General features: G+C 43.8%; 1 protein-coding gene across 12 annotated transcripts in view; it reads right to left on the minus strand.

Annotated features, from left to right (window-relative positions):
• IRAG1 (inositol 1,4,5-triphosphate receptor associated 1) overlaps nucleotides 1-14,802 on the minus strand; it is a 132,273-nt gene that overhangs the window by 36,426 nt on the left and 81,045 nt on the right. For all 12 annotated transcript variants that reach the window (XM_070626338.1, XM_070626332.1, XM_070626336.1 and 9 more), the window contains 2 exons: nucleotides 13,913-13,991; nucleotides 1,840-1,963 (listed from right to left, as the gene is read on the minus strand). In XM_070626338.1, the coding sequence (XP_070482439.1) occupies nucleotides 1,840-1,963; nucleotides 13,913-13,991 (203 nt within the window). The remainder of the gene's footprint in view (nucleotides 1-1,839; nucleotides 1,964-13,912; nucleotides 13,992-14,802) is intronic.

The raw sequence follows: 14,802 nt of genomic DNA on the forward strand, positions 1-14,802 counted from the left end.
TGGGGCTTTGGGGAAGAAAAAAAAGAAGAGGAAGATTGGCAATGGATGTTAGCTCAGGGCCAATCTTTCTCACCAAAAAAACCATACCTTTAAAAAAAAAAAAACCTCAAGTGTAATCCTCCCACATTTTGCTGGGGAAAGGAATCTTGAAGCTCTGGCTTTCTTCTGTTGGATGATATCTTAGACAATTTGTCCATCTACCCCAAGCCCCAAACCAGGGCTAGAGGGTTTGGAGCCTAACCAGGGGCCTAAGTTGAAAATAGCCTCTATTGAGGCAAGGAGCAGGGAGGTTGGGGATAGGCAGTGTGGCCATTGACACACGCATGAGAGCCACTGGCCTCAAGCTGAGAGCCTGGGCCTCATGCTTCAGAAGCTGATCTTATTCATTGACCATGCAGGTCCATGCAGGCCCAGTCTGGCCTCATGGTTGGCAGCTACAGCTGTTCACTTACTGAGGGAAGATAGAACAGCTCAGTCTCCCTCTGCTGGGGAAGCTGGGGGAATCTAATTAGCTGGAGGTGCTCCCTAATCATACTAATTATCTTCAACTTCACTGAGGAAAACTAAGCTCCTCACACTTGTGATCAGCCTCGCCCTTGCAGGCTGAAGAGCACCGATGATCGTTTTGGTATCTGTGACAGGCCCCTGGGATAGACAGAAGCATTAGGTCTGGAATCAGTCCACCCTGAGTTCAGTTCCTGACTCTGCTGCTTGCCAGCATGTTGCTTTGCTTCTCTCTTCCCTCACTGAAGACAAACAAAATAAAATCTTCCTTTCCGGTCTCCCTGGTTGTCACAAACACCAAAAGACACACAGCACGTCAACATCTCTGTAACCGGCCATGCACTTGGGGAGCTTCTCCTTTGGTTTCCTGCCTCTGGACCCCCTCTCTGCCTTCCACCAGGTGAACTGGTGCAGCTCACGCCCTCTCCGACTGTGCATGCAGCCTGCTCTGACTTGTTCCCAGCACTTTTCCTGATGTGGGTTTAGTCACTAGGTCCCCTGAGTATTGCCCTGATGACTGTCTGGTTTTAGGCGATTACAGTTTGAAATTTGAACATATCACACCCACTGGGCAAAACTTGTTTTCTTTTCATATTTATCCCAAATCAGGGAGCTCTGTGGGGCCTGATGCTCCTAGGGGCCTTTCCCCTGCAACAGTTTAGTCTCTGGGTTGCTGGGCTTGGCAGGAGCACCATCTGCAGGGACCCAGCCAATCCCCTATTGCTAGCTGGTAGCCTCTCTTCTCTCCCTTATACTCCCCACTGTTCACTTTTCAGTCCAGTTATCAATGGCCTGTCACGTGCTGACCTGGTCCTAAGTCCCTGCTCGACACCATCTGCTTCAGCTAGCGCAGCAGCCTACCAACCACAGAGCACCTATGATCCCAGTTGTAAAGGTGAGGAGGCTGAGACTTGGGAAGCAAAGTCGCTTTCTCCCCATGTGTGGAAGAACCTGGTAGGTTTTCCAAGCCATCCTTCTTCATGTGGTTCCAAACGTTCCACATCTCTAGCTACACAGATACCAGACCTGGAGTCTCCCAGGTATAGGTTAATGGTGGATCCAGGATTGAAACCATGCCTCCTGGCCCAAACCCCACCACCCTCTGCTACCCTGAGCCTCTGGTGACCCTCACGCCCGCCTATGACCCCCGCCTGCTCTCTGAGTTGGAACCACCCCACCTGGCCCTTTCTTATTCTTTTTGTTTTGAATGTATTAGCCCTGTCTGGACCGTTGGACTTTGACCCTTCCAAGGCTGGTGCTCCTCTGTGAGCTTTCTAGAATCTAACCCAGGGCCCACCCAATACAGGGTCTTCTGCAACTCATGCCTGATTTTACCTTCCAGGGAGAGACTTGTGGACCCGCAGCTTTCGCAGCAGCATGTCAGAAATATTGGGCATGACCTCCAAGCCACTCTTTGTCTCTTCTTCCTCAGTAGCTGGGGAGAGTTCAGAAGGGAGCCCTGGAAAAAAAAGTGCTTAACTTATAAAATGTCTGTTTGAAATCACAGTAGTACTCTTGGCAACTGGCTTCAGGGCGTAAGGAAGAGCTTTAACATTTGTAAGAACCTAGTTATATGCCTGGGGCTTTATAATTGTTGTTTTATCCTCACAATGACCCAATGAGCTAGAACTTTATCATCTTGTTTTACAGGTGGGTAAACCAAGACTCAGCAAGGTTAATAACTTGCTTACGGTCATGGAACTTGTAAATGGCATAGACAGACTTCAACCGAATTCTATCTTCTCAAAATTCTGTGTTCTTCCCATTGCTCCCCACAGTAGCAAGCAGGCTCTCGTGTCTGGGGTCTGAGGTTGGTTTCTGGCAACTAGAAGCTGATTGGCTCTTTGGCTATAATGTTTAGAAAAGTCCTCTCTCTTTGGCAGGCTTCTGAAGAGGGCTGTTGCCCAATTATTCTTCCTCAAATGAATTCAACAATCCCATCATCTGTGTCTGGCTGCTTATTTCAATGAGCCCATCCCTGGGGCGCCAGAGGAGCCCATCGCCTCATTTGGAAGTGATGAGTCCGTCTCAGTGGTTTTTTTTTTTTTTAATGAAGCAGATTTTCCATTAGTTATGACCATCGCTCTGCTAGAAATCAGCCTCTGGTTCCATATCTCCATAGATAGGAATAGAAACAGGGTAAAGCTAAGGTAGTTAGATCTTTTACAGATCTCAGAAATAGATGCCTCCTAGTCAACAGAACCAATGAAAAGCCTTTCGTTATCTCCTGAAACTATTTTGGGTCTGTGCTCTGAAGGCAGAAAGAACAAACCACATACTCTGTTTCCCATAAATCTTTCTCCTATTTGAAGGCAGCTCTTGGCACCTCTCCAAAGCTTCCCATCTCCAGGCTCTAGCCCTGTTTTCCCGACTGCTGGTCATGGCCCACTATGGCCATGGCCTCTAGATCTCATCGCCTGCTTGCATGCCTTCTGGTTGTTGCTGTTCCAGAGGCCCTGATGTGCTCTAACAAGCTCTTAGCTAAGGAGGACACTGGCAAATGTCCCTGGCATTGATGTTTGTTATTCATGCAGCACAGACTTGCTATGCCTTACCATGGGCTCACAGTACATTTAGCCTCATATCTCTTTCACTTGAGTCAAATTGGTCATCTTCATCCCATGCAATGGTTACTTTCCATTTGCATGCAGGACTTTATGGTTATGCATGCTTTACCATCTCTCATGGGTTTTGACCCAGCAGATTTCCAACCTGCTCAATCATTTTCCAGAATTGTAGGCTAGGCCAGAGTTCAGGACTATAGGCACAGTTGTGGTAGCCATGCAAATGGAGCTAAGATTGGGAGTCACGTGAATGAGAAGCCTCACCCTGAGAGATCATGCAGAGAGAAGAAGAGGTATAGTTTGACTCAAGGTAAGGAAACATTGAACACTTTGAGTTTTCCAATAACAGAACAGCGTTCATGAGTTTCCAGGTACTCAAGGTATCCCAGCAAACCCCAGAGGGCCGTGCATCAGGGATGGGGCAGTCAGCCATCCTTCTTTGGATATAAGATTGGACTGGATATTCTCTTAGTTACCTGTCACCTCTTGGGTTCTATCCTGGTATTTATTGCTCTCTGACATTTCCGTGGACAGATGGGAAACCTTGTGGGGCCTCCGGCCTCACTCTACCTTTGTGTATCTACACTGCACCCAGCAGAGAGAGAATTAAGCAGTGGGCTCCTGAGAAATCTATAGGATTGACTGAACCAGCTGAGATCTAATAATCAACTAAAAGTGATACCAGGGGATTTTGCCTAGAAAAGTCCCCTAGGTTGTGCAGTGCACCCCCCACTCCCCGCCAAAAGCAACTAGTTAGGGCTTCTAGCCCTGCTAACCTGGCTCTCTGAAGAGTGGCCCCAGAACGGGTGGATCCCAGAACTGGCCACCCTCCTCCTCAACTCAACCAGACTAACAATAACAATAAAAAATTTTAAAACCAACCAAAAATATACCAGCAACTCTCAAATACAGGAAAAGGTAAGAATCTTTAAAAGTAATGGCCAAAGAAAGACAGAACTTACTAGAAACAAATGTAGAGCTCCCACCCTTGATAACCCTTTCTTCTTCCCTCAAAGAATCAGTACTGAGAGGAAGATGCAAAAGGAAAAAATCTGACCAAGAGTGCAAAACCACAGAATGGGAAGGAAGTGGACTGAGCGGTGACCAGGCAGCCTGCGCAGGAGATTCAGAAAGTTTGTCTGCAGCAGAAGGATCTCTATTCCACCATAACAATCCTCCAGCAAGAGAAGGGGCCCCTGCTGCTGTTGGCTTTTCTTACTGAGGAGGAGGGGAGAGGAAAGTCAGAATGATTGCCCAGTATTATACCACAGCTGATTACTTTGGTCAACATGGAGGGATTTACCAGAACGGAAGACGAGAGAGAAAGTAAATATAATAAGCCCCTGTGATGGAGTGAGTGGTGGGAGACACGTGGAAAGCCCCAAGTGAAGCTGTCCCTCCCTCTTATGAGATATGGCATAGTGGCCAAAATCCTTGGATTTTTGTCTACCTTTTCCTTCCTGTCACTGGCAGGGCGGTAAGAGTAGCTTCTGGGAATAGTTGAGTCAAATCTGGAAAATAAACATCTGGGCATATTGTCTCTACAATTCTACCCTGAATGGGTGAAATAATCCATAACTTACTACTACCCACCCACAGGAATAAGATATGCCCCTACTTTGGTGTAATAAACTCAAGTGTTGGACTATGAACAAAATTATCTAAAAAGAGCAGAAACCAATCCGACAAACACCACTACCCACAGCTCCATCTGAACTTCCCCTTTCCCCACCACCCAAGCAGTAACAAGGCAGGCGCAAAATACTCGGACCTCGACTAAGTGCCAGAGGAGGACAGACATCTCAGGTTAGGTAAGAAGGAGTCCGTGAAAATTGGCCTACACAATAATCTAGGTAAGGAGAAAATCCAGGTAGAAATGTCTGCATCAAAAAGAAAAAACATAAAAACAAATGACATGGCAACTACACAAAAATATTATCGTCAGAAGAGGAAGGAAAGAAGGAAGGAGATATAAAGGACAGAAGAAAGGAAACATGCAGGAGACAGATGTCAGGATGGAAACAAAGATACAGGAAACACAGCAAAAATGCATTTTTGTGCAAAATGTATACCACAACTGCTTTGACTCAGGAAGAAACTAGAACTTGAAGAAAATGAAAATAGGAAATCCGAGGTGAGATGAGAAGATCATACACAGATTGAAGAGGAGAACAATTTAAGGAAATAAATTGGAGACCAAAATAGCAGACCTCAGTGAGAAATTATAAAAATATAGAACTAACCAGTATGTTGGAAATATGAAGGAATAAAACAGATATACCCTCAAACTAAATTAGTAAGGAGGGTGGAAGGTTGAGATGAGTAAATGAGCATGGTGAAGGAAAGAAAGATTGAAGTCTTCGGAGATGGAATAATGACCCACCACTGAGACACTGATGAGAAATCTACAGATTATGGTGTCTCTGAAGTAGTGAACAAAACAACAAAGAACAAATTTAAAGACATAATAGAAGAAAAATTCTCCTCAATTGAAGGAAAAGGTGAACTTGCAGATTGAAAGAGCACACTAGGCTTAGAAAAAATATATATATGTGTATAAAGAAATGTTTCCCAACTACCCACACAGAAGGAGTCAGCCATCTACAGGGAATGGTAAGGGTTGAGGGATGCTGCAAACCAGCTGGTCTCAGACTTCTCAACAACGCTGAATACACTGTAGCATCTACAAAGTTCTGAGGGAAAGAGTGACCCAGAATTTATAACCACCCAAGTTGTCCTTCAAGACTAAAGATAACATTTTCAAACATGCTAGAATTCAAGGAACATAGCACCTCTGAGCCCCTCTAGGAAAACTATTGGATAATGAAATCCAGCTAAACAAAACATAACTCAAAATAATAAACTTGGGAATGGTGAGCCATAGTAGAGGGACTAGTGGTGAGCACTAAGTCCTTTTACATATAAGTTTAAGGCTAAACAGCCATGGAAGTTATGATTACAGAATGGAATGTAAATACTGTAACCTTAACAATAGAAAAAAAATAGTTTATCATTTGTAGAGGTGGAGATGGAAAGGTAGGAAGAAATGTGAAGGTGGGAAGAAATGCTGCCATTCTCATCTTTTCCTGCGAGAAGTCAGTAACCCAAATTTGAAACGTGTAAAAACAGTAGCTCAGTACCTCCAAATCCTTAATGCATTTCATAATATACATTTTAAACACCAATCTCTTTTTTTTGGAGGAAGCAATTACCAAAATTCAGCAAGTCCTACAGTTTCACTTCACTTTAATTCAAGTTCAATTAAATTTTAATACTTTTTACTTCAAAAAAGTGCATCTAGCAGTCCAGCATAATCTCCCCTCCCTCCCTCTCTCCTCCTGTGTTTGTGTGGAATGGGATACTTGGTGTGAGTTGTTTGTACTTTCTTCTTTGTACTTTTCACTATTAATTAAATTTTTTGGTAATGAACGAGCTATTTTTAACAAAAGCAGTAAAATTATTTTTAAAATATCTGCTTGTACCAGCTCATTCCAATGAAAGCATTTGTTTCTGGCAACCTCAGGAACTTGGAAAAGTAACTTTGGGGGCTTCTGGTTAAAGATGCTCTGAGCCCCAGGATTACCCCATAAAGGCCAAAGCTACTGGTTGGGGATAAACTTTCTTCAGATCGATCTTCTCAGAGAGGCCTTTTCCCTACCTGAGGCTGAGGGCTCTGAGCCCAGACTGGGGGTGTCTGGAAGGACAGCCCACTCAGTGCACATCTCTACCTCTGCCCACACCTCTCCCAACATCCAGGTCCAAAAGCCCACCCACTTCCTAGACATTGCCACCTGGATCAGGATAATAAAAACTATTTCAACAGCCACCATTTTTGAATGTCAGCCATGCATTAGACACACTCTCTCATTCATTTCTTACAACAGCCTTGCAAAGTAGATATTGCTAAGTTCATTTTCTGGGGAAACTGTGAACCAGGAAACTGAGGCTCTGCTCAGTTAAATAGATTCCCCAGGGTCCCAGCAAGGTAGTGGTAGAGCTGGGATGCAAAACCAGGTCTGTCAGACTGTGGCGTCCAGCTGTTCCCCACAGGCTTTCAACATGTCCAAACCCAAGCTCACTGTCTTCCTTCTCAAATGAGCTCCTCCTCTGTGCTCCCAGTCTTGGTGAACGGCACCATCGCCCCCTTGGCCATGCAGACAGACACCTGGCGGTCTTCCTGGTCTCCCCCTCCACCCCATCCCCTCACCAAGTCCTGCCAAGCTGACCTCCAAATAGCTCTCAGACCTGTCCTCCCCACATGCCCGCCTGTCCATCTCTGTCTACAGCCTCATTCCCTCTCACCAGGCTATTTCCGTACCCCCTTACCTAGTCTTCCTGCCTCCAGCCTCTCTCGTTTCAGGCCAGCTTTCATAATCTGTCCAGAAGATTATTCTCAAGCTCAGTTTTGATCCTGATCCTTCCTTACCTGAAGGCTTCTCTGGCTTTCCAAGAGTCCTGAATGAAGTTCAAACTCATTAAGTGGCCCTCACAGTCTTCACTCTCCCTGATCCCCACCCACACTTCACCCTTGTCGCCCATCCCTCTGGGGCACATGGCCCATACTTGGTTCACACGGGATTCCTTCTGTTCTGGAACATGCCGAGTGCTAGAATATACCTACATGCCTTTGCTCCTGCTGTTCCCTCTGCCTGGGATACCCTTCTTTTCCTCAGCTCAAGGCTGCTTCTCCTGGAAACCTGTCCTGACTCACTCACCACTACTGAGCTGCCTGCCTATTCCTCCACGTTCCTAGGTACTTCAGGTTCTTAACGACTTAACGCGACGTATTGTAGTGACATTGCCTACCCTTGTGCTTCCTCTCCTAGAAGGTGAGGGTGAGCTCATTCGTTTATTCACTGCTTATTGAGTGCCTGCTGTGCCCCAGGCAATGGACTTGGAGCTAGGGATACAATGCTGAGCAAAATGGACATGCCACTGTCCTCTGGGAGCTTATTATCTGGAGGACAGAGATTAATTAGAGAAACACTCAAATATCCCATTTCATTCTGTGACAGATGGAGGTGCTGGAAAAGTTTTCCCTAGAAAAGTAACCTTTGAGCAGATATCTAAAGACTGAATGGGAGTGCATTAGGCAAAGAGAAAGAGGAAGAACATTCCAGGTAGAGGGAACATCATGTGCCGAGCCTAAGAAGGAGGAAGGAGTTGCTAAAGAAAGGCCACCATGTTGAAAGTGAGGGGAGAGTGGCTAGAAGATGCTGGGGAGGCGAACAGAGTTAACCTCACAGGGCCTTGTAGGTCCTACCAAGGATTCTAGTGCTCATCCTAAGAGCAGAATGAAACCTCTGGAGATGCTGAGCCAGCTCTCTATTTCAGAGATTCCTCTGGCTGTGTGTGGACAGTGGATTGAGCTCTGTGAAGGGGTCAGGAGTGCAGGCAGAGGGACAAGATAGGAGGCTGTTGAAATAGCTGAGGGGACTTTGATAATGATGGCTGGGATGAGGCCATCTCCTTGATCACAGAGCTGGAGACTTTTTCATCTCTGCGTCCCCAGCATGCAGCCTAGGAACTGGCCCACAGGCAGCCTCACATCTTTGGCTTGAAATGACCCACAAGTGATCAAGACCCAAACATCCTACAAATGGTCCCTGTGAAGAGAACTGGTTGGATTGTTGGAGAGACCAGATGCAGCAGGGAAAAGAGCCTCCCAGTCCTCAGAAACTGAAGGCGAGCCAACATTCTTAAGACTCCAGAATGTTCTGATAAGGATCTTCCCCATCTCCCAAAGGAACAGCCAACAATCATCACAAGAGGCGAGTTTTCCCCATGAGCTCACACGCAGGGTTGTATTCAGAGCCTGTTAAAGGGCAGCCTCTCCCACTCCCAGTGAGGGCTCCCCAAACTTTTTGTCCTGGATACAGGAGAATACGAGGCTCTTTGATGGGGCTTTTAGAATGTAGGAAAAGGATGTCACAACTCTACAGATAATCAGTCAAACACATACACAGAGTACAACATCCCACTTAGCTGTCACGATAGAGTTCTACAAACTCAATGATAGAATTAAAATGTGTGCCAGGTTCCCGCTGGAATAAAGACCAGTATCACATAAAAACATTACATCAGCTCAGTGAAGAAGGTACTATTATCATCCCCATGTTATAGACGAGCAAACTGAGCATCCAGAGACTAAGAACTTGCCCCAGGCTATGCAGGTCAGTGGTGAAGCTTGAACTCTTAACCACTCAGATCCTGGAAATGAGAGAAAATGGGAGGGAGGGTGCATTTACTGAACAACCCCCCATGGTTAATTTTCTTTTTAAAAATTGATGTTTATAGGAGGCAAGTTCATTAATCTGGTAATCTTACTTCAAAATCCTTCTTGTTCCCTATTAGTTTTGGATAGTGGAGTGTTGCTGGAGGTAGTGGATGTCTAAATTGGTATTTTTTTGTAAGTTAATCTGGGAGTATGTATATATATTTAAATGTAAATACCTTTGATCAAGCGATTTTACTTCTAAGACACGATCCCATGAAAAAACATATGCCTTTCTATAAAGATACATCTAGGAGAATATTTATGATAACATTCTTTAGAGAAAAAGTAGAAACAGCCTAAATATTAACAAATAAGAGATGGGTGAAACTATGTAGTTTCTCATACCATGGAATACTACAAAGCCGTTAAAAAATAAAAATTCCATATGCATTAAATAAGAAAGTAAAGTATATTGTTATGTAAAAATGACAATCTAACAGAGGCACCTGGTCATCCACCAAAATCTGTCCTCCCCTCCTTCAATGTGAATAGAGTTTAATCTGGGCACGTGGCCTGCGGCCCACTAGTGACAAGATTCCCCAGCCTCCCTTGCTGCTAGGTATCACCACACAACTAGGTCATCACCAAGGATACAGGAGCTGAAAAGATGTATGCAACTCCCACCCTACTTATTTAAAGAAATGCCTGCTCTTGATTTCCACTCTTTCTTTTTTCCACAAACCAGGATACGGATTTGCCCATGATCCAGCTCCGACCACGCAGACAAGTATAACACCTCAGGGGGTGGCAAAATGATGACAGAGAAGAAACCAGGATCCCTGAATGGTCACCTAGAGCAGAGTCACCTGCTGACCTGCCAGCTCAACTTGAGATTGTTACTCGAGTGTGAAACAATCTTCTCTCGCCCATAGGCTGTCACGCTTTGGCGCCTCTATGTCATAGCAACTTAGATTTTTATCATCTCAACTAATGCAGGAAGTTTGCAGAATACTTTAAAAGACATATTGATATATAGAATTTGATAGTACATATAAAAGAAAATACACCGTGACCAAATGAGTTTTATTCCAGGACCACAAGGGTTTATTTCTATATAGGGAAAATTATTAACTAATATATTAAATGATGTAATATACATTATTCTTTCAATAGACATCCAAAGCAATTTGATAAAATTCAACACAGATCTTGAAACTCGGAAGAGAATATTTCCTTAAAATAAAAATATAAAATATAAAATTTCATGTTAATATACTTTTATATTTTATATTTTGTTACATATTATATCTTTTTCTATTTTGTAATCATATAAATATAAATATAAAATGATAAAGAATTAAAGTACTGCATCTATTTAATAATCAGACACAATGTGATCCTTGAAAGAAAAAAACACAAAGAACAATTCAATTAAAAACAGGTACAAGGCGAGTACTCTCCTTATCACCATTTTCATACTAGAGAATGTGGCCAAAGTAATAAAACATATCCAGATACACAAGAGAAGTACACACACATACACAAGCACATAACTAAGATAAATAGTGAATTTGATTAAATTAAGAAACAGCTTGTAAATTTGAAAAAGAAAGACATTCTGCAAAATGGTCAAGAGCCCTTGGAGTTAGACACAACCGGGTTCCAATCCTGGCTTCAACAATTAATAACCCTGTGAACTTAACCTTCCCGAGCCTTATTTGTAATTTGAGTATAATGTTATAATTTCCTCATTTGTAAAATAGGTATAATATGGTCCATCTTCCAGGGTTGTTGTGAGCATTAAATGGAATATTGTCAAATGCCTAGCCCAGTACCGGGGACATAGCAATCCCTCCAGTTACAGTAATCATGCTAGTTGATCACTATAGTAATCACTTTACCATTTGTTAACAGTACCATTACACAAGAAACACATATAATACTAAGCAGTGTTCGTCTATGCTACTAATTGTCAGCTAGAAAAATCTAACGAAAAACAGTCTTCTTCATAAATAATCAAAAATATAAATCATATAGAATGGGCCCCAATAAGAACTAAGGGAGACCTGTACAAAGAACCTTAAATATTTTAGAGGAAAAAGAAAGGAATATGTAAGTTAATAGAGGAACAAACCATGTGCCTGAATGAGAACTAAATGCTTGCAAATTAAATAATTTAAAAACCTATAAACTGTAAAACAAACAAAGCCAGGACAGTTCTTCTGAATCCGATGTGTAGCTTGAGAGCAATCACAATTAAAATGTTGTGTGAAATGGTCTAAATTTCACTTAGAGAAAGAGGTGAGAGGCAAACCGGAAAGGACCCGGAATCCTTGAATCATAGGTTCGAGTTAAGGGACTTCCGAGGTCATCTAGTCCCAGGGGAACAGAGACCCGCAGAGGCTGAGGAACGTGTTTAGGGACTCTGGGAACCGGTGTCGGCACTGGGACACAGACTCAAATCTCCCAACTGCTCGTCCTGTTGTTTTCCACTCTTTTGCACTGAATCTTTGTATCTAAAATATAATGAATATTCTGAAAAAGAAGAGTGATGAGAGAGAAGTGACCTCACCGCCCGCTAGAGCGTGCTATAAGGCACAAGTAATGAAAATGGTGAGCAGAATAAGACAGACTCACGGGCCCAGAAGGAGTCTTTGGTTTGTATCAAAAAGAATGGAGCAGATGATTTTCTAAGCCACAAAACGAGAAATAAACACTATGAAAATATTATTGAGGTAATAGGATCTTAAATCTTCAAATCCCTATATCTTAAAAGAAATTTCAAGAGGTATTAGCAAAATAAATCAAAGTATAGATAAACTGGTAGAAAATAGAGTTGCTATCCCAATTCAAGAGAAGTAATATTTTTATAATGATTGAAATAATGAAAGACTTCTTGAAGGAAAAGATAGCTAAAAGTGCTTATGTAAAAACTTTATGATTTCTCTAAGATAACACAAAACTTGTTAGAAAACAAAAACTGATACAAAGTATTGAGAAAAATGCTGCCAATGAAGGGTTAATATCTACAGAGTTTACATATATTACCAATAATATAAACCAACAAAAAACCCAAGACCCAAATGGACACATGGGTAAAGAAATGAGTAGCTAATTCACCCAATAAGGAAAAGCAAATACGTAAATATTTTAAAATTTTAAGTTTGAGCTTGGTTGCTAGCAAATTAATTGAAGTAATCATGAAATGGCATTTCACACTAATGATAATAATACACCATAATTGTTATTATTGTTGATTATCTGGTTCTTACTATATTCTGGCCAATAAGGAGCAAAAGCAAAGTCCAGTCCCTTGCTGGTAGCTCTTGGCAGAAAGACTCCTCCCCAGGTCTTTGCAGGTAGCATTGTGCATTGAAAGCAATTTGGTAAATGCAAATATTTATACACTTTGACTCAGTAAATCTCAAGCCTGAGAATTTATCCCAAGGCAGTGAATTAAAGGAAGAAAGAAAAAAACTACAAGTACAAAGTTGTTTATAGTTGGGTTGTTAATCAGTTAAAAGAACTACAAACATCTCAAATATCCAACAATAGATACATTAACACAAAAGGATACTGTGTACCGATTCGATGATAAATATGAGGACAAGTCAAAATATATGGAATAGTTATGAAATAACCTACGTTTAAAAAAAAGTAGAAACAAGAAGTTATATATATACCATCAAATCAACTGTGAAAAAAGGAGAAATAGGGGTAAATACTAGAAAGAATAAAAATTGTTGCTTTTTCAGAATTTATAGGGTTGTGGGTGAAATTTTGAGATAAATCTTTTCCTAATGTTTTGAATCTGCTTTAATAAACAAATTAAAAATTAAAAGCAGAGAAGTATGTAATATTTTTTTCCCAAAGATTTCCTCTAAAGAAGGAATTTAAAAACGTTGGAAATTTTGCTTCTGGGAATCCTCTTGTTAATGTTGAATAGGTAGGTGTCAGTTACTAAGTGTGGGACCATAGGCTTCCAGCACGGTTGGTGGCCCCCTGGACTCGCCCACAACAGTCCTCAAGCAGAAGCTTCTACGCCGAGACTGACCACAGGTGGTGCGAGCCGTCACAAGGGGTGAGCCAGGAGACGGGGGTGAGGGAGAGGGGTACCCAAAGTCTTGATTTTGAAGATGAGGCTGGCAGGGTGGGTGGGTGGGGACTTGCACGCACTGGGAGGGAAGGGTTGGATCTGGACTTTGTGGTGACAGCAGATTGGAAGCAAGAGATGACTCTGATGTCTTGAAAAGAGGAACTTATCTATTTGGGAGGCTTCCTGGGTGTGAGAGGAAAAGGAAAAGGAAGTGTCAAAAGTTCAGGCCTGGGTCACCCTTCAGACCCACGAGGTGCCAACAAGGCTCAGGAAGGGCTGGCCGGGTCTGGAAGGGGGGCTGGTTGGAGGGAGACAAGTTGAGGGGTTCTCTGAGTGGGCAGGAAACACGATTGGATTCACTCATTCATCTGCAAATATTTACCGTGGGCCTGCTCTAGGTCTGGCGCACACACCAGGACAAAGGCCCTGCCAGGAAGTCTAATGTTTACAGGTCACTCTCTGTGATCTGGCGAAGAGCATCCAGTGTATCCAGCCCTGGCCTGAAGACAGTGTGCCCCGGACCCCACCTACCTTTTTCCTGTTCAGCGGCTTCACTAAGTTCTGGAAGCTTGAGCCCCACTAAGTTCTGATTTCTTAGCAGGATGTGCTCCTTTTTAGGAAAAGAGAAAGACAACGCTTCAGATGACAACCTTAGGCTGAACTCTTCTCTCGATTTTGTCTACAGCTCTGTGACCACTCAGCCTCATGTAGGAGACAACAGGGGCAGCCTCACAGGTGGGTGGACAGTCATGCCGTGGTGGCATCTGAGGGGCAGCCAGAAGACAGTTCCTCTCCCAGCCCATAAAGGTACTTGACGCTCCACCATTGGTGCCACATTCCTTGGGTTAAAACTGGCCTTGGCATGGCTGGCTTTTTAAATACCCCCGTGGGCCTCGGGGCCAATGAGCTGCTCAGCCACATGCGGCAGAGGGCTGTAGAGGGCTGGAGGCCCAGGGCTCTGGGGACAGGAAGGTCCCCTGGGTGTGAATGGAGCTGCTGCTGGAAACCATCTTTGGTGATCTCACGGCTGTGCTCTGAGCTGGCTGGAGCTTCCTGCCCTGTTGTTCTGGGCAGTGAATTGTGGCCTCCCCCGGCCCCAGATCCTCAGTGGCCTGTTATGGCACCTCTTCAGTTGTTAAGCTCTCCAGACCAATGAGGCCTGAGAATCGCTGCATCGAGGCGGCAGGCCCAGCAGCCGCCCCCTGCCTGAGGCCACAGCAGGCCCTGGGGGAGAGGTGGGGAAGCAGACTGCAGGTGTGTGGCACAGGCAGGCTCATACCTGCTCCGAGTCCATCAGCACCAGACCAGCGGCCCCAAGTGGAAATGCCTGACTCAGCCCCTTGCCCCTTGTGTCCTGTGCTTATTAAGGGGGTTTTGTCTTCCACCTGGCAGAGGCCACTGGAATGGTTTGCCCCCTAAGT

The sequence above is a fragment of the Equus przewalskii genome, chromosome 6 (assembly GCF_037783145.1).
Source record: "Equus przewalskii isolate Varuska chromosome 6, EquPr2, whole genome shotgun sequence".
NCBI classification, from domain to species: domain Eukaryota; kingdom Metazoa; phylum Chordata; class Mammalia; order Perissodactyla; family Equidae; genus Equus; species Equus przewalskii.